This window comes from Desmodus rotundus, chromosome 1 (assembly GCF_022682495.2).
Source record: "Desmodus rotundus isolate HL8 chromosome 1, HLdesRot8A.1, whole genome shotgun sequence".
Lineage (NCBI taxonomy): Eukaryota > Metazoa > Chordata > Mammalia > Chiroptera > Phyllostomidae > Desmodus > Desmodus rotundus.
Window position 1 is genome coordinate 122,149,637 of NC_071387.1, and position 21,473 is coordinate 122,171,109.

The 21,473-nt window shown below is 48.3% G+C and overlaps 2 protein-coding genes across 6 annotated transcripts; one reads left to right on the forward strand and one right to left on the reverse strand.

The window, feature by feature from the left end:
• The first annotated feature begins 16 nt into the window (after nt 1–16).
• MCM7 (minichromosome maintenance complex component 7) lies at nt 17–7,413 on the forward strand. 5 transcript variants are annotated; one of them, XM_024571578.4, is made up of 15 exons: nt 17–174; nt 1,326–1,405; nt 1,733–1,897; nt 2,065–2,189; nt 2,264–2,444; nt 2,740–2,877; nt 3,196–3,345; nt 3,528–3,642; nt 3,720–3,851; nt 4,093–4,176; nt 4,460–4,853; nt 5,128–5,211; nt 5,847–6,015; nt 6,760–6,869; nt 7,020–7,413. In XM_024571578.4, the coding sequence occupies exons 1-15, from the start codon at nt 144–146 to the stop codon at nt 7,219–7,221; spliced, it is 2,160 nt and encodes a 719-aa protein (XP_024427346.1). In that variant the 5' UTR covers nt 17–143; the 3' UTR covers nt 7,222–7,413. The 5 variants fall into 5 exon arrangements, with proteins under 5 accessions (XP_024427346.1, XP_045060319.1, XP_024427348.1 ...); XM_045204384.3 differs by lacking the exon at nt 17–174 and adding an exon at nt 247–452; XM_024571580.4 differs by lacking the exon at nt 17–174 and adding an exon at nt 636–710.
• An 880-nt stretch (nt 7,414–8,293) lies between these two features.
• COPS6 (COP9 signalosome subunit 6) lies at nt 8,294–10,907 on the reverse strand. Its single transcript, XM_024571473.2, has 10 exons — nt 10,805–10,907; nt 10,471–10,596; nt 10,164–10,295; nt 9,765–9,853; nt 9,607–9,669; nt 9,260–9,307; nt 9,070–9,184; nt 8,885–8,977; nt 8,700–8,800; nt 8,294–8,559 (listed from the first exon to the last, which is right to left on the reverse strand). The coding sequence occupies exons 1-10, from the start codon at nt 10,866–10,868 to the stop codon at nt 8,419–8,421; spliced, it is 972 nt and encodes a 323-aa protein (XP_024427241.1). The 5' UTR covers nt 10,869–10,907; the 3' UTR covers nt 8,294–8,418.
• Nucleotides 10,908–21,473: the final 10,566 nt, after the last annotated feature.

Genomic DNA, 21,473 nt, shown 5'->3' on the forward strand with positions numbered 1-21,473 from the left:
ATGCGGCGGCGCCGGTCACGTGTTGGGGGACGTTTCGCGCCAATTTCGGTTGGTCAGCCGCAGTCCACCGCGCGAACGTTCGCTGCTACCGGGGAGTGAGAACGTGGAGCCAGCCAACTGCTGCCAGACGGTTCTCGGCAGCAATGGCACTTAAGGACTACGCACTGGAGAAAGGTGAGCGTCTGCAAGACTGGGAGGGGCGTCCTGCGCGGGAAATCTCCTATACTACACCTAATGGAGTGAGCTGGGATCCTGCAGCGCCGGGTTCTGCGCGCGAGGTCGGAGCCCGGGTCCGGAGGCAGAAGGCTCCTAGGAGACGCTCAGGGACACGAGGTCGGAGAAGAGCTGGTGATCGTGTCCGGGAAAGGAGTGGGAGTCCTCGCGAGGGGACAAGCTGTGGGCTCGAGTGGAAGGGGTCACGCCTACCAGGGATCGGCATCTCGGGACTCTAGGTCAGATACTCCCGGTTCCGATACTTTCCGCGCTCTCAGACTTAACGAGTGCCCGCGTCCTTCGGAGCTGCCGAAGTCCCGGGGGGGGGGGGGGGGGGGGGGGATGGCTGGCTCTGGCTGCCGCGCGCGGGGATTGGCCATTTTAGGCCAACCTACAAGCGGAAATGGAGGCGGGCGGAAGTTGCGCGACGCCTCTGGTCGGTTGTCGTGTGTAAACAGTGTCCTTCCGCGCGGTAGTCTCGGAGAGAGCTCCTGAGGGTAGGGGCGTGCCTGGAATTGGTGGTTTTTGCGCGAGTCCGAGAGGAAGTATAAAGAGGTGGTGGGGGGACACGGAGTGGCCTCTGGACCAGCTGGCCGATCGCTGGACCGGCTCCCGCCCTGGGCGGAGGAATCCCGAGCTGTGAGGCGGCGGCATCTGGGCCCATGTGCTTCTTTGTTTACTAAGAGCGGAAGCAGTGGCGGGAGAGGGGGTGGGGTGGAGGATGGGATTAGTGGACGAGATTTAGGGGACCGAAAGAGAAGGGGCAATCTTACTTACGGAAGAAAAGATGAGAACGTTGAGGCTTGAGTTTGCTGCTGGGAAATGGGAGGCTTTTGGGAAGGAACATTGAGATTTCTAACGAAGGCAGAGACTGGAATTCCCCTGGAGGGGAGGGTATTGGCGAATACTCTCAACTGCCAGGTGCCCCTAATTCTTCTCTAGATTAAAACAGACTTGTAAAAGGAGTTATACCGAGTTTGGGGAGCGTTATATAGGGTCATTTAAATGTTCGTGTAACTAATTCACTTAAATGTAAGTGAGTTTTTTTGAAAGGAGTTTGCAGTAAGATATCTGAAAGCGGTGATCCTCATGACTTTACATTTACATTATAGAAAAGGTGAAGAAATTTCTACAAGAGTTTTACCAGGATGACGAGTTTGGCAAGAAACAGTTCAAGTATGGGAACCAGTTGGTAAGTCTTAAGTTTAGAGGGAATGGGGTGGCTGCTCAAGGAGCTGTAAGAGGAGGCCTGGCTTATTTCAGCAAGTGCATTTGTCTATAAGTGACACATGTTTAATGTGGTATCTGACTAGAATACTATATTTATGATAAGATTTTTAGGAGTCGCAAGACTGTCTTTCGGGGACTAAGAAGCGAGTGTTGCGCTGACTCACACTGGTCTTTTCCCTGTGGAGGCCTGAAATCTGTCCTGAGCTCACAGTGATGGGTCCATGCATGTAGACAGTGCTGAGGACAGTACACTTGGCTCTGAGGTCTTCTTGACTGTTCCTCACCCCAGGTTCGACTGGCTCATCGGGAACAAGTGGCAATGTACATAGACCTAGACGATGTGGCCGAGGAGGATCCTGAGTTGGTGGATTCAATTTGTGAGAACACCAAGCGCTATGCAAGGCTCTTTGCTGATTCTGTTCAAGAGCTGCTGCCTCAGTACAAGGAGAGGGAGGTGAGTGCAAGAAGATGTAAGGCAAGGAACTTAGATTTCTGTCAGGAAGCCTCTCAGATATTAATGTTTTCTGAGCTGGCAGAAAGAGGGGACGGTGATTTCTGCTTGATGTCTTTTATGCCCCACCCGGCCACTCATTTTTCCCACTTTCCTTCTTCTGCCTGTAGGTAGTAAATAAAGATGTCTTGGATGTTTACATTGAGCACCGACTGATGATGGAGCAGCGGAGCCGAGACCCTGGGGCAGCCCGAAGCCCCCAGAACCAGTACCCTCCTGAACTCATGCGTAGATTGTGAGTGGTCTCAGTAGGGAAGGGAGTGGGAATTGGTTCTCCAGAACCTTGCTAATGACTATTTTCTCCTTTAGTGAGCTGTACTTTCAAGGCCCAAGTAGTAATAAGCCTCGTGTGGTCCGGGAGGTACGGGCCGACTCTGTGGGGAAATTGGTAACTGTGCGTGGAATTGTCACTCGTGTCTCTGAAGTCAAACCCAGAATGGTGGTGGCCACTTACACTTGTGATCAGTGTGGGGCAGAGACCTACCAGCCGGTATGTATGAAGTAAGGAACAGGAGCACAGTTAACTATTAGTGGTTTTTGTAAGAATTTTCAGTGTTGATGTTTGTCTGTAATATTTATTATAAAATACACCTGGTTTTATTTGTCCTTCATTCTGTTTTAGGTACATAGCGGTCTTTCCATTTGTGTTTTTCGTGCCTGTCAGTGTTTTCCCAGAGTAGTTCAGGATGTTCTTGACACATCCATGAAGATGAAATGTGATTCAAGTGACTGATCCAAATGGCTCATTTTCTTATGGTTTATCTTGATGCTTTCTTACATCCTAGATCCAGTCTCCTACTTTCATGCCTCTGATCATGTGCCCGAGCCAAGAGTGCCAGACCAACCGTTCAGGAGGACGGCTGTATCTGCAGACACGTGGCTCCAAATTCATCAAATTCCAGGAGATGAAGATGCAAGAACATGTGAGTTTGGGGTATGTTGCCCAGGAAAGATGGGACTTAGGAGTCATTTTGAATACTGTAGTCACTCATAGAGTGGAAGAAAGAAAGACCAGAAGAAGGGAGAGCTGAGGCAGAGAAATCATCTAGAACAGGAGGGAGGTTTAACTGGATCTTTGATTGAGGTGGAAGGAGGTAAGAATCTCTGCTTCCGTCCTCTAATTGGCTTGTCTGAAGCTGAGCAGGCCAAGATGTAGAAAAGTGGAGTGCCTGGGCAGGAGCGTAGATCCTGGCAAGGCCTTACGTTCTTTTTCCTCACCTGTGCACCCTTATCCTCCACAGAGTGACCAAGTGCCCGTGGGAAATATCCCTCGTAGCATCACAGTGTTGGTAGAAGGAGAGAACACACGGATTGCCCAGCCTGGGGACCACATCAGTGTCACTGGTATCTTCTTGCCAATCTTGCGTTCTGAGTTTCGTCAGGTGGTACAGGTAAGAGAGTTTGAAATGAGGAGGAAGTAGTCTCTTTTCCCCCTTGCTCGCTCATTCACCACACTTGCAGAGAAAACCATTAAGAGCAAAACAAAATAGAACAAAGGGTTTTGTCAGGAATCCCTGAAGGAATCGTGAGGATAGACCAAGGCCATTCATATCCTGGTCTTTTTCCGTTCAAGGGTTTACTTTCGGAAACTTACCTGGAAGCCCATCGGATTGTGAAGATGAGTAAGAGTGAGGATGATGAGTCTGGGTCTGGAGAGCTGAGCAGGGAGGAATTGAGGCAAATTGCAGGTGAGAGGTTGGGGGAAAGACCAGGGATGTTTCTTTCTTCCTAGTACTTTTTCTTCCTAATCTTCACTTTCCCTCAGAGGAGGATTTCTATGAAAAGCTGGCCGCCTCCATTGCTCCAGAGATATATGGGCATGAAGATGTAAAGAAGGCACTGTTGCTTCTGCTGGTGGGGGGTGTGGACCAGTCTCCGAGGGGCATGAAAATCAGGGGTAAGAGGAAATGAGGGGAAGGCTGGGGGTAAGGGAAGGCATTTGGAAGAGTGGATGACAAGAACTAGTATCACTGCAGATCACAAAATTTATGAAAGTTGGCATCTTGGCTTCACAGCACAGGGAGGGATCAGAAGAAATGATCCTAGGTATGGTGGCAGGGGCAGACTACGTAGGTATTTTTATCTGTTGTTGGGTAACTTGCATTAAAAATAGTTGCAGGGGCTTCCTTTCCTTCCAGGCAACATCAACATCTGCCTCATGGGGGATCCTGGTGTAGCTAAGTCTCAGCTCCTGTCTTACATTGACCGTCTGGCGCCCCGCAGTGAGTAATCGCTCAGGGAGAGAGATGTAGAAGACAGGGGTAGGGTCACCATGTTTATTCTCTTTCTTGGGGGTTTGGAAGGTGGGAGAAGGTTGGGAAAGGGAGGTAATTGTCGGCACTGGCACCCTATAGATCTTTACCCGGAAAGGCATGGATGGGTAAGGAGAGTAAATCAGTGCCAGCCTCACCTCACTGTCCCCATTATTTGTCCTGTACACTATTGCTGCTTTCCTCTTCCTGAACATGGCTGTTTATTTCTTCCCTTCCTGACCCTGCCATTCAGGTCAATACACGACAGGTCGAGGCTCTTCTGGAGTGGGGCTCACAGCAGCTGTGCTGAGAGACTCTGTGACTGGAGAACTGACCTTAGAGGGTGGGGCCCTTGTGCTGGCTGACCAAGGTGTGTGCTGCATTGATGAGTTTGACAAGATGGCCGAGGCTGACCGCACAGCCATCCATGAGGTCATGGAGCAACAGACCATCTCTATTGCCAAGGCAGGCATTCTAACCACACTCAATGCCCGCTGTTCCATCCTGGCTGCTGCCAACCCGGCCTATGGGCGCTATAACCCTCGCCGCAGCCTGGAACAGAATATACAGCTTCCGGCTGCACTCCTCTCCCGATTTGACCTCCTCTGGCTGATCCAGGACCGCCCTGACCGAGACAATGACCTACGGTGAATAAATTTGAACACCCAAGGAGACATCCCTTAGAAGGATAATTTGGAGGGAGGGAAGAGAAATTGGAAAGCCCTCAGATTTTTTGCTAATGAAAACTACTCCATGGTCCTTAAGGAAATGGTGGGTCTGGGCTGAAACACCATTAAGGATTTCCTGAGAAAGTTGTCCCTGCTCTGCTGTGATGAGATGGAGCCAAGGAAGGACAAAGAGTTAGGGCACAGGGTGTGTAGCACCAAAAAGAGTGTTTCTCCTTGCCTCCACTATTCCCAGGTTGGCCCAGCATATCACCTATGTGCACCAGCATAGCCGGCAGCCTCCTGCCCAGTTTGAACCTTTGGACATGAAGCTTATGAGGTAGGAGAGTTGGGTAGACAGGTGTGCTTCACTAGTTATCTTGTGTGGCAGTGTTTTGGGTCTTGTATTTTCTCCTGAAATGTTTTAAGTCTTTAAAGTGAGTGTGGTTCACCACTCGGCCCCTTTTTGTGTCTTAGATCGGAGAACATTGAGTTAGGTGCCCCCAGCCCGGCCACACAAGGGCACACACCAGAACCAATCTTTCACACCACTGGCCTGTCTCAGGTGAAGCCCGCTCACATTTTAGGCAAAGCTGAGTCCTGCTCCAAGGATACTTGATGCCACTGTTCTCCACAGGTCCATGTGAGGGTTCCCAGTGGTTTTTCAAGGTTTTTTCTCCATTATCCATTCTCTTCAAGTAAACAATTGTGTTAAAGCAAATAAAATAACATGCTTTTTAGCCATACCATGTTCAGTGCCAGATGGATATCTTATTCACGCACAGACCGTTTGCTTTAAAAGTTGGAAATAATTTGAAATGCACCAAGAAATTCATCAGTGATATGCAAGCCAAACAGATCCTTACCCACTTTTTTTTTTCTAATTGTTTCCCTCTGACCCCTAGAGTTTTATTAAATGGGAAACATCTTCCCCATCTCCCTTTTCTGCTTTCTCACAAACCACTTCTCTTGCAGACGATACATTGCTATGTGCCGGGAGAAGCAGCCCACAGTGCCGGAGTCTCTGGCTGACTATATCACGGCAGCATACGTGGAGATGAGGCGAGAGGCTTGGGCTAGTAAGGACGCCACCTATACCTCTGCCAGGACTCTGCTAGCTATTCTGCGACTGTCTACTGCTCTGGTGAGTGCCCAGTTCCTGTTCTGCTGGAGGGTTGACTGTTTTGACTATTACTGGGCAGCCTGCCTTAATGTCCTTTTCTTGTTGCCGCCTCCCTCCCACTCAGGCCCTGCTGGGGCTAAAGTGCTGACAGTGCAGATAGTGGTCCTGTCCATGCTACCGCACTGTGGGTACTTGCTGCTCCAGCAGGGCGCGCGCAGCGTCCATGGAGGGAAAGGCCTCCCTGCTTCTCAAACCTGACTGCGAGGATGGGTGGGATGAATTTCACTATGTCCTTGATCCTGTGCTAGAAACCTTCATTCTGTCCTTACATCTTGGACCTTAGTCCTGGGGGCTCCAAAGTGCTGTTCGTGCAGGTAGTGTGATTATCTGACCTACTGCTGAGCTAGCACTTCCAGAGCCCCAGGGACACAACCTCTATGCCAATCGCCTTCTAGGCTGAGCTCCCCAAGCTCCGTCTGTCATGGTGGGAGCCCACCGGAATTCAGAAGGGTCTAGTCTCCCTCGCAGGACAGCTGAACACCGGGACTGGCCAGTGTTGAGAGGCGGAGACTTGGGCAATTGCTGGACGCTGCCCTGGGCATTGCACTTGTCTCGGTCTGACAGTGCCGGCCCCACACTGCGGATGTTTGTGGGGGGTGGTAGGGGGCCTCCACTTGGTTTTTGTTAGTAGGCAACACACAACGGGGTTCCCTGACTGTGCTACTCCCCTCCTCCTGTTTCCATCTGTCCCTACCTTCCCCTTAGGCACGACTGCGAATGGTGGACACAGTGGAAAAGGAAGATGTGAATGAAGCCATAAGGCTAATGGAGATGTCAAAAGACTCACTTCTGAGTGACAAGGGACAAACAGCTAGGTGAGTGGTTTAATGGAGGAGGAAATCAGGAGTCACCTAGACTTTCATGAGCAGGCCACTTTGGTTTCTGTAACACCACCTATACAGTGGTGCTCTGTTGAGTGCTTGTTTGTACCCTGACCTTACTCACACCCACACTTGTTTCTTCAGGACCCAGAGACCAGCAGATGTGATATTTGCCACTGTTCGCGAGTTGGTCTCAGAGGGCAGGAGTGTCCGGTTTTCTGAGGCGGAGCAGCGCTGCATATCTCGTGGCTTCACACCCGCCCAGTTCCAGGCAGCTCTAGATGAGTATGAGGAGTTAAATGTGTGGCAGGTCAATACTGCTCGGACTCGGATAACTTTTGTCTGATTCCAGCCCACTTGAGACATTGGGGTCTACTCTACTCTGCATACCGTGCTTAAGCCCCTCTCCCCTTTCCTTTAAAGGTCGAACAGTGCCCTTGAGAGGAAAGGGGGATCCCATCATTTTTTCTAAGCTGCACTTGTTTTGTTGATTCTTTTTGCTAATAAAGTGTTTATAGATTGGTGCTTTCTGTTAAAAGGAGGTTTATGTGTGTTCTAGCATCGTATCTTGTTCCCGTTATATTTGTCCTCGCCCACTCAATAAATGCACTGAGTACCTGCCTGGCACCAATACAGACGTGGAATGCAGTGAGGCATGAGAATCCTACTACAAATATTTGATTTCCCTGGATCTCCTCTCAGTTGGACTCAATATATTGGATGTTCTGCAATGTAACAGTTAGGTTCTGAAGACACAGTGGCAATATGTAACAGGTCTCTTCCAGCCAACTCTCCATTTCTGCTTTCTGAAATGGCTCCAGCAGACATCTCATTACACCTCTAGTCCTCCAACTCCTACTTGAATTTTATTTGGGGGATAATTGGAAATCGGGGACCTGGAGGGAGACATAGAACAGTACCCACGATGATACCACCTGGCCTCATCTATGAAGTATGGACACTGGTACCCTGCCTCAGGGCTGAGGGGCCTGCAGGTCAGGCATACTAGGTATAGCAAGCACTCAATATTTAGCAGCAGTTGGGAAACATGGCTCTTCATAAACACTCGGTTCCCACAGGATCAAGGCTTTCATTTGTCTATGATAGGTATGTGCTTAATACCCCTTTACCTCCCACTCTGTGAAAAACAAATTAAGCTTGGGAAAGTAGTCCTTTATAGGGAGACGTTAAAATGGATTGCTTAGATGGAAGCAGGCAGCCTTCTGTGTGAAGACAGTCCACCTGACCACACATGGAGTCACCATCAGATGGCAATAAACTCCAATCACTGAAAAGTATGGAGAACAGCTGATGATGAAAGAGAGGGACTCATGCCTCTTGGAGCAAGGCTGGAACCAATGCCTCCACTGAGATTCAAGTTGAAAAACCTGTGTAGTACCTCTAATACAGGACAGAGCCACTGGAAGGGGTGCTGAGGGACTGCTCCCCTTTTATTAATGACAGGTTTCTCTAAAGGGAGTATAGCACCCCTCCCTCTGGGACAGTTGTCTGACCCCTATGCATCATCTCTTCAAGTACCCTCTCAGAAGAACAGCCCCCGCATCCGCCGGCCGATGCCTTGTCGATCATAGAGGACGTTGAACTTGTTCACGAACTGGTTCATGGTGTTGCACGTTTTGGTGATGGTACCAAGGTAGGCCATGAGTCCCACATCATTGCATTGCTGGGAGGGAATAGAAAGAACCAGTTCCCCAAGGGATCTGGGTCCCTCACAGCATGCCCAAGGAACAGCTGAGTCCCATGTCCTGCATTCAGAAATGATAGCATTAAGCCCCACCTCCCCATCCTGGGTTTTACACTCACATCATAAAAGTCTGTCTTGAACTTGTCTGTGCTCAGTACTGGAAGACAGTGACACAGTGCATAGGCCTCCCGCAGAATCTCATGGTTAAAGGGGACCTCTCCTGAAGGCACAAAAAGGCTGTATTAATGCAGATGATGTCACTTCCCCAGGAGAGAGGAAAAGTGCCAGGAGACCCCTATCCTACCTGCTTCAGAGGCCTTGACATACTCCAAGATGAGCTTGACGCGGCTGTGCAGCATCTTGATGGCGCTATGCTGTGCTATCAGGTGTTCAGCCACTACAGGGGGACAGGGGCAGGCCATTGTTGAGAAGGCTTGCGACCACACCTGCCACCCCCACTTCCAAGGACAACCTTCCAGCCTCAGTTACCAGTGGAGTTCTCTCCACTGCCTGTTGCTGTCATTCGGGCCACATGGTCTACACCAATGCGTTCAGCTTCCTCTGTGGCCAGAGTATAGGTCAGTTCAGCAAACAGCATTGTGGCCTGTGGAGCACACAGGAGAGTCAAAAGCAGGAAACACCAGGGGTAGGATCCAAGGGTTGAAAGATAGGGAATTACCTCTCCATTGATTATATCGATGACGGACTCAAAAACGCTGACAGGAAGCTGTAAAGAGACAGAGAACAGCTCTTACATCAAATGTGCCTGAACCTATACAACGTGCCAAAAATTGGGCTTAGCCTCTTCACTTTAGATTTTCTCATCTAATAAACGCAGAGAGGTATTGTACACGTTTTACACATGAGGAAAATGCAAGTTAAAAGTTAAATTGGCTAACTCAAAGTCACACAGCTGGTAAGTGCCAGAATGGAGATTCAACTCAGCAGAAATGTCATACAGTAAAAGGGGATGAGGATAAAAGACAAGCATAACAAAGTGAGCATGGATGGGGTCAGTGTACTCACATCCGTGTGCTTGGTCATAGGGTTCAACTTAAGAAAAAGGGGGCTCTCGATTATCTCGCACACCTGGAAGAGGAAGATGATGGACAGGATGTCAATGCCTGTCTTTCTTCCCCTCACTCTATTCTCTGCCTAGCATGCACATATGTGAGCATGTATACCTGCTTATGGACGTGGATGTCGGAGGGGTCAGGTGGTCCCCCTGTGGTATACCAACCCAGAAACTCCAGCTCCTTGAATACCTGTTTAACTGGAGAGGAAGGGGCCAAAGGATTTCTTTAAACAATCCTTCCTTAATTTGCAGCTCCTGGTGTATTTTCACCAGCTTCTCCCCTTCCCCCTATAATCCTGATTCAGTTCGGAATCCCTTCTATCACCTCATCCTGTACTTTCTTTGGGCAGAATAGCTGAATGTGTTCTTTTTATGAGATATCTTCGGCTACTCCCTCTTCACTTTTCCACTGTATTTATCCCATGTCCTGTTTATTTCTTCCCAACCCCACCATCTTCCCCACATCTATTTCCTCCCACTCCTCTGCCCACTTCTATTCCCCTCTCACACTGCTCCTCCTTGGTGTAATAATATTCTTTGTCAATGATAATCTTCTCTTCCACGGTGTGTGACAGCAGTTCAAAGGAGTTCATCACCTCGATATTTCGGCCCTCCTGCTTCCCGATCAGAGCCCCAATCACTGGGAAGAGAAGGACACGTAAGAGGTGAGGGTAAAGAATCCCAAAACTTCCCTCATCATTATATCCTGAGGGTCTGGGGTCAATGTGAACCAACAACTGGGGCGAGGAAGGAAAAAAGACCACTATTTGGGGGAGATGACCAGAAAAGACTGCAGAATTAGCCTTAACACTCACCCTGCACAGGCCGCCCTTCCTGGGAGCGCATGCGAATCCAATGGTCTGAGATGTTCAGAATCACGAGGGGATGAAGAGCGACTGAAACACTCCCAGTCACTCCGGAGGCCATGACGCTGGGGACTACTAAGGGGTGAGGAAAAGAACAGCGGTGAGAGTCCGGGGCCCACATCCCGCCCGGAAGATGGCAAAGCCCGTCCCACACATCCCTCCTGCAAGTTATCCCAGGGTGCGACGCTCCGCCCGCCCTCCTGACTCCTTCCAGGGTCCAGGAAGGCGGCCTTGATGCACCCTGAAGGCAGTCTCCAGAAGCCGTCCCCGCGGGGCCAGTTACCTGCTGCATCCACCTCCATCCCGCTGCTCCCACCCGTCCCGTTCGCCGCAGCCGCCGCCGCCATTTTCCCCGCGCCCGCCGGCCTGGGCCCCGCCCCCTCCCGGCTTCCGTCCGGCAGCAGTGCATGCGCATTGTGGCCTGGGCGTGCGTCTAGTCTGACGCCTGGCCCCCACCCCCCGCATCCCTAGCCGCGGGGCCTTGGTTGGCACACCCCTACCTCACTCGGCGGCGAAAGCCCAAGGCTCGCACCGCCCAGAAGCCGGCAGGTTTTCGTAGGCTCTGACCCCGCCTCTTGTTTGCAGCCGGCCTTAAATAAATTATGTGACCTCACCCGCCCCAACCGTTTCTTCTTTGTTAGTAAAATTGTAGTAAGACTGACTAGTTCATAAGTATTTTGCAGAATGAATGGAATGTTATGTTACTTCCCTCAGAATAAAATCCAAGCTGCTACCCGCGGCCTGCAAGGCCCTGTATAATTCAGGCCCTGCCTGCCATTTGGCCCTGACCTTTATTTTTCTGGCCTCTGGTCCCCTTGTTTCAGCCACACTAGCTTTCACATCTCTTCTTTTCACATGCCTGACTCCCACTTAAGAGACTTCTGTTGTGTTTATTGTAACCTCATGACCAACTTAAGTACCTTACACTTGGGTACCTAAATAATTTATTTTTACTTTTATTTTGTAAAATTTTATTTATTTTTGGACAGGGGAAGGGAGGGAGAAAGAGAGGGAGAAAAACATCAATGTGTGGTTGCCTCTCATGCCCCCTACTGGGGACCTGGCCTGCAACCCAGGCGTGTGCCCTGACTGGGAATGGAACCTGCAACCCTTTGGTTTGCAGGCCAGTACTCAATCCACTGAGCCACACCAGCCACGGCAAGGGTACCTAAATAATTTTTTAATAAATGAATGAATATCTAGGGTGGAGCCTGGTCTTGAGTGGCTCCATCTGCATGCCCTGCCTTTCCTTCTTCCAAATACTGATATTACCTTCAGTACTAGGAACTTCCCCAGCATTTTGTAGCACCTCCCATCCTCCCTGTTGTCTCCATCTCCATGAGTCGCCCCTCTGGCAAAGAAACCACTCCCACCCTCTCCCCATTCCTATATGCCATCAGGTCGCGTACACTGCCTTTACCCCCTCCTCCTGCTGCCCCAACACATCTGGCTGGCTCTTTTAATATGTGCCTATTCTTAACCCAACGTGTAAACTCTATAAAGCAGGTAGAATCCTATTTCTTAACCCTGTGGAGCCTATTCTAGTGCCCAGAACTAGCAGGTACAGGGAGATGTTTTCTAGTGATAATGGTGACTTATGGGGATCAAGCAAACTTTCTATTTAGGATCCTGGATAAAGGGAAGTTGAAGGGCCAGCAACCCTCAAAGGAAGGGGCCTGAGAAATCCTGCAGGACGTGTGGCCAAGGGGAAATGAAGAGTTTGTCTCATTCTAATCCCCTGAAAAACCTGTCAGCCAGCTGAAATGTTTACGGAAGAAAGCGTATATGCCTTACTTCTCTTATGAATGCAATGCTTCTCAGCTAGACTGAAGGTTAAAATAAAGACAAGGATGATTCTGGTGTTAATAAAGGTCATAGTTTGTGTTGCTGTTTCACACATTAAAGCACTCCTTTGTCTCTTTGTTGTCTCAAATGCTTTTGAAACACTGTTCAGATAATTATACAACTCATAAAACAGTGGTTACCGTGAAATTCAAGAATGGTTTTGGAATTGAATCAGTTGATACACAAGCTTTGGAAGTAATCTCACTGAGCATTTCTCAAAAGTGCATTGTATTTAAAAACTACCAAGAAAAACTCAAGTTGGCATTGTGTTAAGACAACTATCTCACTGTTCTCTTTCTACCTTCCCACAAAACTATTTGTAAATATAATGCATCACTTTGTTGTTGTGTTAACTTTTCCTTCCACAGGGTAGAGGTAACTGGGCTGGTGGGGAATATCTGTTCAGAGAGTCTGCAAAGAAAAGATATTGAGGACTGAAGTGAGGGCCCTCCAGGAAATAACCAAACTGGGTCACCAATTGCTCAGAGTCTGTGGTTTTGTCAAGAATCCTACGCTTGCCCTGGCTGGTGTGGCTCAGTAGATTGAGTGCCAGCCTGCAAACCAAAAAGTTGCCACTTCGATTCCCAGTCAGGGCACATGCCTGGGTTGCAGGCCAGGTCCCCAGTGTGGGGCATGTGAGAGGAAACCACACATTGATGTTTCTCTTCCTCTTTGTCTCCCTCTCTTCCCCACTCTAAAAATAAATAAATAAAAATCTTAAAAAAAAAAAAAAAAAAGAATTCTACTCTTGCCGAGTAGTGTGGCTCAGTTGGTTGAGTCTCATCCCGTAAAGAGAAAGGTCTCCGATTTGATTAGAGCACATGCCTGGGTTGCGGGGTTCAGTGCCTGGTCCGGGTGCATACAAGAAGCGACTAATTGATGTTTTTCTCCCTCCCTTCCCACCTCTCTAAAAATAAATACATAACATCTTAAGAAAAAAAGGACATTCTACTTGTTGGGGTCAGACGTCACCCATCCAGGCACCATTCATTTACCATTCATTAACAGAACCAGATATTTATTAGTGCCTACTATGCAGCAAGCACAATTCCAGGCGCTAGGGATACAGCACTGAACAAAACAAAGTTCTGAGTTCATGAAGCTTACATTCTAGTTGTAAGAAACAGGCAGTAAACACACATCAGGATATTAAGAGAGATTGATGGGGTGGATTTTACATGGAAGGAAAGACCAAATGGAGTAAGGGGGCAAGATATAGAGATACCTGGAGGAAGAGTATTCCAGAGGGAATAATTGCAAAGGTCTTCAGGCAGGACATTGTTTTCTGGGTTCTAGGAATAATGAGAAAGTCAATCACCAGAGCTGAGTGAGTGAGTGAGGGAGGGAGGGAGAAAATAATAGGAGGTGAAATCAGAGTGGAGATAGTCTTTGGGGCCATTATTAGGACTTTGGCTTTCAGTCTGAACAGAGGCATGACATGATTTGACTCAAGGCTGTAAAGGGTCACCCAGGTTGATGCATGGAGGTTAGATGGTAGGGACCATAGAAGGATAGAAGTGGAGCTGTTATTCTACTCCATGTGATAGATGACCACAGCTTGGACCTGGGCAATAGAGGTAGAGGTAGGAGACCACTCAGGCCTGCAGCTATTTATATGCCCCAGTGCAGCATTGGAAAAAATGTCCCTAGGCCTGAATGATGTGACCCATTTCGTTGGGCATCATCCTGCAAAGCGAAGGGTCACTGGTTCGATTCCTGGTCAGGGCACATGCCTGGGTTGCAGGTTCAGACCCCAACTGGGGCACATGGGAGAGGCATCCAATCATTTTTCTTTTTTACATAGATGTTTCTCTCCCTCTCTTTCTTCCTCCATTCGCTTTCTCTAAAAATAAATAAATAAAATCTTTAAAAAAGAAAAAAAAAGAAAGAAAAAGAGTCCCTAGCCTGGCAACTATAGTAATGATACTGTGTAGCATATTTGAAAGTTGCTAAGAGAGTAAATCTCATAAATTCTAAAAAAGAAGAAAGAGAGAGAGAAAGAAAGATCCCTTCTGGAGCTCAGGCTGGGTTTCTATCCCCACTTGCCCCCTCACCCAGCTGCCCTGCATAGGGCACAGCCTGCAAGTTCTGGTTGAAATCAGGATACATTTCAAAGTAGAGTCAATAGGATTTGTTGACTCAAGAATGTTTGGGCCTCAGGAGAAGCACATGAATTTATATCAGTTAGTGTGAAACAAGGTTGTCCCGGTCTGTGTGTTGGCATGCGTATAGAGGATGGAGGTGTTCACACTGAGGAATTTCACGACTGGCAAACCCAGTGGGGGTCAGATTGCCAGCCAAAGGTGCTGCCTAACTCAGGCAGACCATGGGCTTGCCAGGCTACGGTGGCAATACCTGTAGACAATAGTGTTAAGTGTTCTCCCGCCTCCTGCGTCTAAGCTGTTCCCTCCAGGTGCCGGGTTATTGCTCTCCTTCCATGGACAGAAATTGGCGTGTCACATCCCAGGAGCTATAACTTCTCGTTTTCTCCAATTATTCCCTATGTGTGCCCAGGCCTTTGTCTGCAGGGCTCAGGTGTGAGTGAGACAGGCCAGTTTTACAAAATTTACAGAGACCCATTATGCCCTCCACTTTGCCACCTGTGTTCGTTCCTTATTATGGCTAGCCTTTGGAGCTACATTCCTTGCATTCCTTGGCTCATGGCCTCTTCCTCATCTTCTAACCCAGTATTTTTAGTGACATCTTTGTTCCTCTTTTCCCATCATCAATTGACTTCTGTAGCGAAATCTATCCCTGCCCCCCTCTCACACGTACAGTATACTTGGGATTACAGTTAGTGTCCACTGGGCTAATCCAAGGTAATCTTCCCATCTGAAAACCCTTAATTATATCTGCAAAATCCCTTTTGCCACATCAAGTAACATTCACAGATTTCAAGGATTAGGACCTATTTATCTTTGGGGGCCATTGTTCAGCCTGCCACAGCTTATGTGGGCAACTGTAAGGGATTCAGAGAACAATGTCCTCAATCAAGTGATCTAGAAACACGTCAATCCAACAAGAGAATCGTGGTGGCTGGAACCAGAATTAAGTTGGCATTCCCTAGGCTCCTCTGTGGCTTGGCTGTACCAGAGGGTCTACTAACTACGCTGTTCTGGGGCAGCCATTATGGAGGGAAAAGGAAGTATAATTCCAAGGAATAGTCAAGGCAGAATCTTTAATTTTCAAAATAAGTCTAGAGAGCTTCCCCACTCCTTTCATCCTCGTCACTACCCAAGAAGAAATGACTGACCAAGAGGAGACAAAGGCTTTGGAGGGATGGCCACATTCAGTGATCAGGCTGTCTTATTAAGGTGTGTGGACCAGGAGGATGTAAAGGAGGTACAGCTGATTGTGGAGGAGGCCATTCCAGCGCTTGGCAACCGGATGCTGTCCACAATAAGGAGTGCAGACTGTTTAAAACCTTAACTCTTGGCCCATTGTTGGGTGGCTTTTTTGACAAAAAGCACACCAGTGTCAGACTGTTGATGGTCCACAAAGCCTAAAACACGACACAGGTTAGTTTCAAGGGCCATCATGATGTGGCCTGAGTCAGGGGATCAGACTGGAACAGGGACAAGAGCACCAAGACAGCCCCTAGAGGTTGTCAAAGGTTCAATGGAGTCAGTTTAGGAGGAACAGGAGGCAGCTTCTGGGCAGTGCAGGCTTGCTCAGCAGCTTGATGCCAGGCGGTTTTATCAGAGACCTGGTCCTCATCATAGGCATCCAGATGAGTGACCCAACCGTCAGAGCCAAGGAGTTCACTGCCCCAGAGGGTGTGTCTTCATAATTCTATACCTGTAATCCTCCAAGTGGTGAACCAAGCTGCCGTGCTAATAGCCCAAGTCAGTGAAATGTAACACTGCTCATCCAGGGGAGCACTTGCCAGCTGTATAATGAGAACGGCGTTGAGCTCTGCCCTGTGCTTTCAGTTTTACACAGCTGGCCCCGAGGCTGGAAAATAGCAGTCATCCAGTGGACCCCATCAGGTTCCACCTTAGTGAAGCCATCAGCGAGCCAAGCCCAGGCATGTAGGGGAACCTCTGAGACCTGACGGCTCCACTGAGCCATGTCTTTGCTTCAAGTGGTTTCTCCCAAAGCAGTAGCTGCCACTTTTTCACGTAAAACCCCTCTAGGTCTAGGCTGACTGCGCTCTTAAAAATACCATTTCTATTTGATTAGTAAGGCCTTTTAGGCTCGTCCCATCTTTTTACTAATGCGGTTCAACCTGATTTACCCCAAAAGGCGGGTATCAGCCTGGAAAATTACAAAGCCTCCTGGGTGGGTTCTTCAGCAGCAGGGGTACTTGACGGCTGTGTCCGGCAGGTGGCGCTGTTGCACTGAGACATAGCCTCTATGCAAAATTGGCAGCAACGGGCAGTTTTTGACACCTGGGTCACTCTTGTGCCCAGCAATTTGTCCTTTCTGCTGGCCAATCTGGAGTATAGCAGGAACAAGGTACGGCAGCTGGGTCGTGAACCCATCCCAGAGGATATACAGGTCACTGGCTCATGCAGCGCTGGCCAAACGTTACTGTATAGATACCCTAGCCTTGCACAGAGGGGCAATGTCCCACCAGGCCACTTACGAATACACCCTCCAAGCCCACCTTGATGAATACTAGTGGCCTTTTATTGGACTGGGGCTGGACAGGCCTCCTGAGTCAACTGCGTTTGGCAGTGCTCCAGTGGCAGGAGGAACAGATGCACTGGCCAGCTGTAGCTCACAGAATCTCTATCCCAGGTGCTAGCTGTGAGCAGGTTCCTATAACCTACAATGGGCTAGTCATCTGAGGGTAGTCCACATCTTGTGGGCACTTTCTCCCCTCAAAACTCCATAACCACCCTCACATACACACGCACGGGCACCAACACATGCATGCTCTTTATCCAGCAGGATGAGCTGAGAGACATAAGGTATCCACATTTCATTTATGCCTGGAGGTAGCCAGAAGAGTTCAATGTATAAATAAACTATCGTTAACTTTTTTAAATTGATTAAGGTTCTGTGGGGGCACAAGATAAATTGGTCCATATGCCTCTCCTCTAAGAATTACAATCTAGAAAAAGAGAAAAATAGTGTTGGAGTGTTGTAGAAACTAGCAGACCTTGAGCCAATCCCAGCACATCTTCTTGTCCTCCGAGTCCTCATCCTGGGCATTTAGTCAGTTGCCAAGTGCTCTTGTTCTTAGCTCTATAAAATCTCCCATACCAATCTTCCCCTCCCTGTTTCTGGCAATACCCTAAAGCCTCTGCGCCATCATTGTCAGTGGACAGCCTGCCATGCCATTGGGAATGCCCAGGATGTCTCTGCTCACCTGTACCTGGTCCTGGCACCTGGTGGAAACCCCATTCTCCACATCCTTGTCCCCTCCACTCTCACTCTGCCTCCTGCTGAACAGAAAATCCAGGCTACCTGGTATGATTTACCTCAACTTCCTGATCTCTAACCTAACCTATATATACATCTATATTCATCTCCTCACCTGTAGTTGTAAAGGATGAAACTTACCTGTAGTTTCATCAAAACAGCTTGTAGGAGCCAGTTGTGACTCCATGGTTTAGAGGCATGCTCTGTAGATTGAACGGTAGCAGTGGAGACAAATGGATGGGCTGCAGTCAAGTGGTGGCCACTGGGAGATGACCTGCCAGGTATAGGTGGCCAAAGCCCACCACCCACACGAAGCGGAGAGACTTTGGGTTCCAGCCCAGCCATAGCTTCATATTAATATGACGTGCCATTGTTATGGGAGAAACTCCCAGCAACTCAGTTCTCCTCACCAATGCAGTAAAGAATTACAGATAGCGAGTCTATTAGCGTGCAAGCAGGGTTTATTGGTAATTCATTCTCATGAAAAAGAACAGGCCTAGTTAAGGGGGAGTGGTGTTGAAAGGCATAGGTTCAGGACAAAGCAGGATAAGGGCGGCGAAAGTAAGGGTGACCAAAGGCTGAGAAGGCAAGTGCAGGGGTGGTGAGAGCTGGAGCGGCAAACACGGAAAGCCAAGAGAGTCAAGAGCATCAAGCCAGAGTCCTTTGTTCTGAGGGCTTCTATGATTGGCGGGATGGAAGTGAGAAGTTACGTATTGATTGACAGGTGAAGGTGGAGCCAGCTTTGGGGGTGGGGTGCGGAGAATGGCGTGAATACCCAAAGGGATTAACGGGCTTCTTCTTTTGGGCACTGTGGGCCCTTCCTGGCCGGCCTTTCAGACCTTGGGATGAAAGCAGTTTCAAAGGTTTTCTTTCCCAGATAGTGGAGACAATTCATAGAATCTCAAGGACTGCCCTCCACTTGTGTCAGCGTGGTGTTTCCTGTGAGGTTGGAACACCTGGCAATATATCCGGCCCAGGCTCAGGACTGCTGAGTTAGTGAGCGAGACATGCCTCCCTCCTGCTCCCTGCCTTGGTTTGCTAGCTCTCCTACCTAACACCATGACAGGGCGTTGGCTGTTTAGCCAAAATTAAAAATTTCATTTGCATAAAACCCATATGACTTTTGGCCACAGCTGAAAATAACTATCTGACAAGTGAGTTGACCTCGCCTGCCAGCCCCCCCAGAGCACAGCACCCACATCCCAGCGAGGCCTTCCCACCCTGTGGCCCCCAATGTGAACTACTCCTGGACATTGAAGTATATTACTTCCTCCCTTTCTCTAGCCCCTCAGGGGAGTCTTCATTATAGGCAAGAAGGTGTGGCTGAGTGCCTAATTTTGCCTCCAAACATATCCTGGGGTCCTGTGTTCATGCTTATTTGTAAGCAGAGGGAGCTTGTGTGAAGAGAGGAAAATTGAACAGAACAACAGAGGAGAAAGCTGGGTCAGCTCCCTTAGAGAACAACTGCTTTCCTTGAAGTTCCACAAGCCCCAACTCCGATTTGGATCGTGCCTTTGGATTCGAGGGCTCTCTGGATTCCTACATCACCCCTCCCCCTACTGTTCACAAGTTAGTTTGAGAGGCTAAATTATAAGAACCTATGAGGCACTGGATCACAGCGCTAACAACTCATCGGCACCTTGAACCTCAGATCACTGGGTAGGGAGCACCCTGAGATGTCTGAGCTGCTGTTGTCATGGGAATGTACCTTGTGAAGTGAAGATCCCCAAAATTTGCACAATTCTGGGCAAAAGGTAAGGATTCAGAGACTTCTCTTATTCATGTGTTGCAGAGAATGCCATCCCCACACAGAATCTTAGGGCACTTAGTTTCAAGGTGAAAGAGAACTATAGAATCATGCATCTGTTTCCAATAACAAGTAAAAACGACCTGGAGGGTGCCTCTAATTCAGGTTGGGATCAAGTGAATCCCCGATCTCAATGCTCACACCGCAGAGCCATAATAGAAGGATGTTGGGATGTCCCATCTGTCTTTCTCTCCAGCCTGCTCCCTTTCTCCAAGTCTGGGATTCCTGAGTTCTTCAATGCATGTCCTCTCAGGTCCTATACTGGGATGTTGGATAGGAGGGGCCAGGTCATGGGGAGAAATTGGCCTGGTAGTGAGGGTTCCAGTGTATAAGGCTGGAACAGAGGTACTTGCCTCATGGCTGGCCTTGGAGCTAGCACAGCATCTCGCCCTCAGGACCGCAACTCTTGCAAGCCACCTGCCCTCTCCTCAATAAATGTAAAGTTAAAGGAGTCCATTATCACCAAGCCCATATTATATAAAATATTAAAGGGACTTATGTAAGAAAAAGAAGATCGAAACTCTGAATAGTAAAATGACAACAAATTCACAACTATCAACAACTAAACCTAAAACAAAAAAACAAAACAAACCAGAGCAGGGGCACAGCTTCCATGCAGTGACCAACGCCGGCTGGATGCCCACTGCCTCCACTCCACGCTGTGTGCCTCTGCTCCCCACCCCTTCCCCCAGCTGCCGCAGACCTCCCTGAGAGACTCAGGCAGTGAGTGCTTACTCTGCTGGGAAGTAGAAGAATACTTCTAGATTGAAAAATACGCCTCCCTACATCAAGCGCCACCTAAAGGATGACAATGTCACTGGTTCTGTGAAAAGCCAAAGGAGAAATCTTTTGGAAGATGATTCAAATGAAGAAGAGGACTTTTTTCTAAGGGGACCATGTGGACCAAGATTTGGACCTAGCAATGATAAAATTAAGCAATTATCCTGCTTAATTAAAATTAAGCAATTAACAACCGTAGCAGCCTGGAACAAGACACATTTATCATCTTGTGTTTCCACAGGTCAGGAGGTCAGCCACTGCGTAGTGTTCAGAATGAGGTGGATGACGTTATTGATGTCATGCCAGAAAGTATTAGAAAGGTAATTGAAAGAGGGGAGAGACTTGATGAACTATAGGACAAATCAGAAAGCTTATCGGATGAGGCAACTGCTTTTAGCAACAGATCCAAACAACTTCGCAGGCAGATGTGGTGGTGTGGATGCAAAATAAAAGTCACCACGGCTTTGGTTGCTGCTGTCCTTTCGTTGGTGATCATCATTCTTACAGTTATGAAATACCGTACTTGATTTGATGACAGAGATCTTCATTAAACAAAATCTGGGACAATAATAATAATAATAATAATAATAAATGGCTGCATATTTAAATGAAACCCATGCATATAACTTTCAAAACTTCTTTTTCAAGAAACTAAGGGGCAAGTATCACTTCAAATTGGAGCACTGAGGAGGTTCATTATCTTCTTCCCTTCCGGCAAAATGTGCTTTTCATGATCATGTTTAAGGCCAAGACCACCAGCCTCTATTTTGCCATATTCCAAGGATCTAATTTGAAACTAGATACTTGCCAGTTGACTATTTTTGTCTACAGTTAATGATACTCCTTATGGTGTGGCTTCAGTGGCATGGGACTGGACTCAGGCTCTTGCATTCAGGGGGGGAGGGGAAGCTCATGTAGCCATCCCATCAATATTCACAAGATTGTTCTCACATTACAGTTGCTTTGCAAGCAATTTCCACACGGTTATGGGTGTGACAAAAGCTAAGTGTTGTGAACGCTGTTGCCTTCAGCTACAACTGAAAACATACCGGTAAACCCATTTTTGTCTGTATAAGGGAATGTGTAGTAATTGCTTGGAATTTGAATTATGGTAAATGGGATTTTAAACTGCGTGAAAAGCATAGTAGCA

Bases quoted from the DNA above. Each gene is read 5' to 3' on its own strand.
- COPS6 (XM_024571473.2), bottom strand. From the start codon at position 10,868: ATGGCGGCGGCGGCTGCGGCGAACGGGACGGGTGGGAGCAGCGGGATG. The intron at 10,597-10,804 runs GTAACTGGCCCC...CTCACCCCTTAG, and splicing joins GATGGAGGTGGATGCAGCAG to TAGTCCCCAGCGTCATGGCC. The intron at 8,801-8,884 runs GTAGGATAGGGG...TTGTGCCTTCAG, and splicing joins TGTCAAGGCCTCTGAAGCAG to GAGAGGTCCCCTTTAACCAT.
- MCM7 (XM_024571578.4), top strand. From the start codon at position 144: ATGGCACTTAAGGACTACGCACTGGAGAAAG. The intron at 175-1,325 runs GTGAGCGTCTGC...TTTACATTATAG, and splicing joins GGACTACGCACTGGAGAAAG to AAAAGGTGAAGAAATTTCTA. The intron at 3,852-4,092 runs GTAAGAGGAAAT...CTTTCCTTCCAG, and splicing joins GAGGGGCATGAAAATCAGGG to GCAACATCAACATCTGCCTC.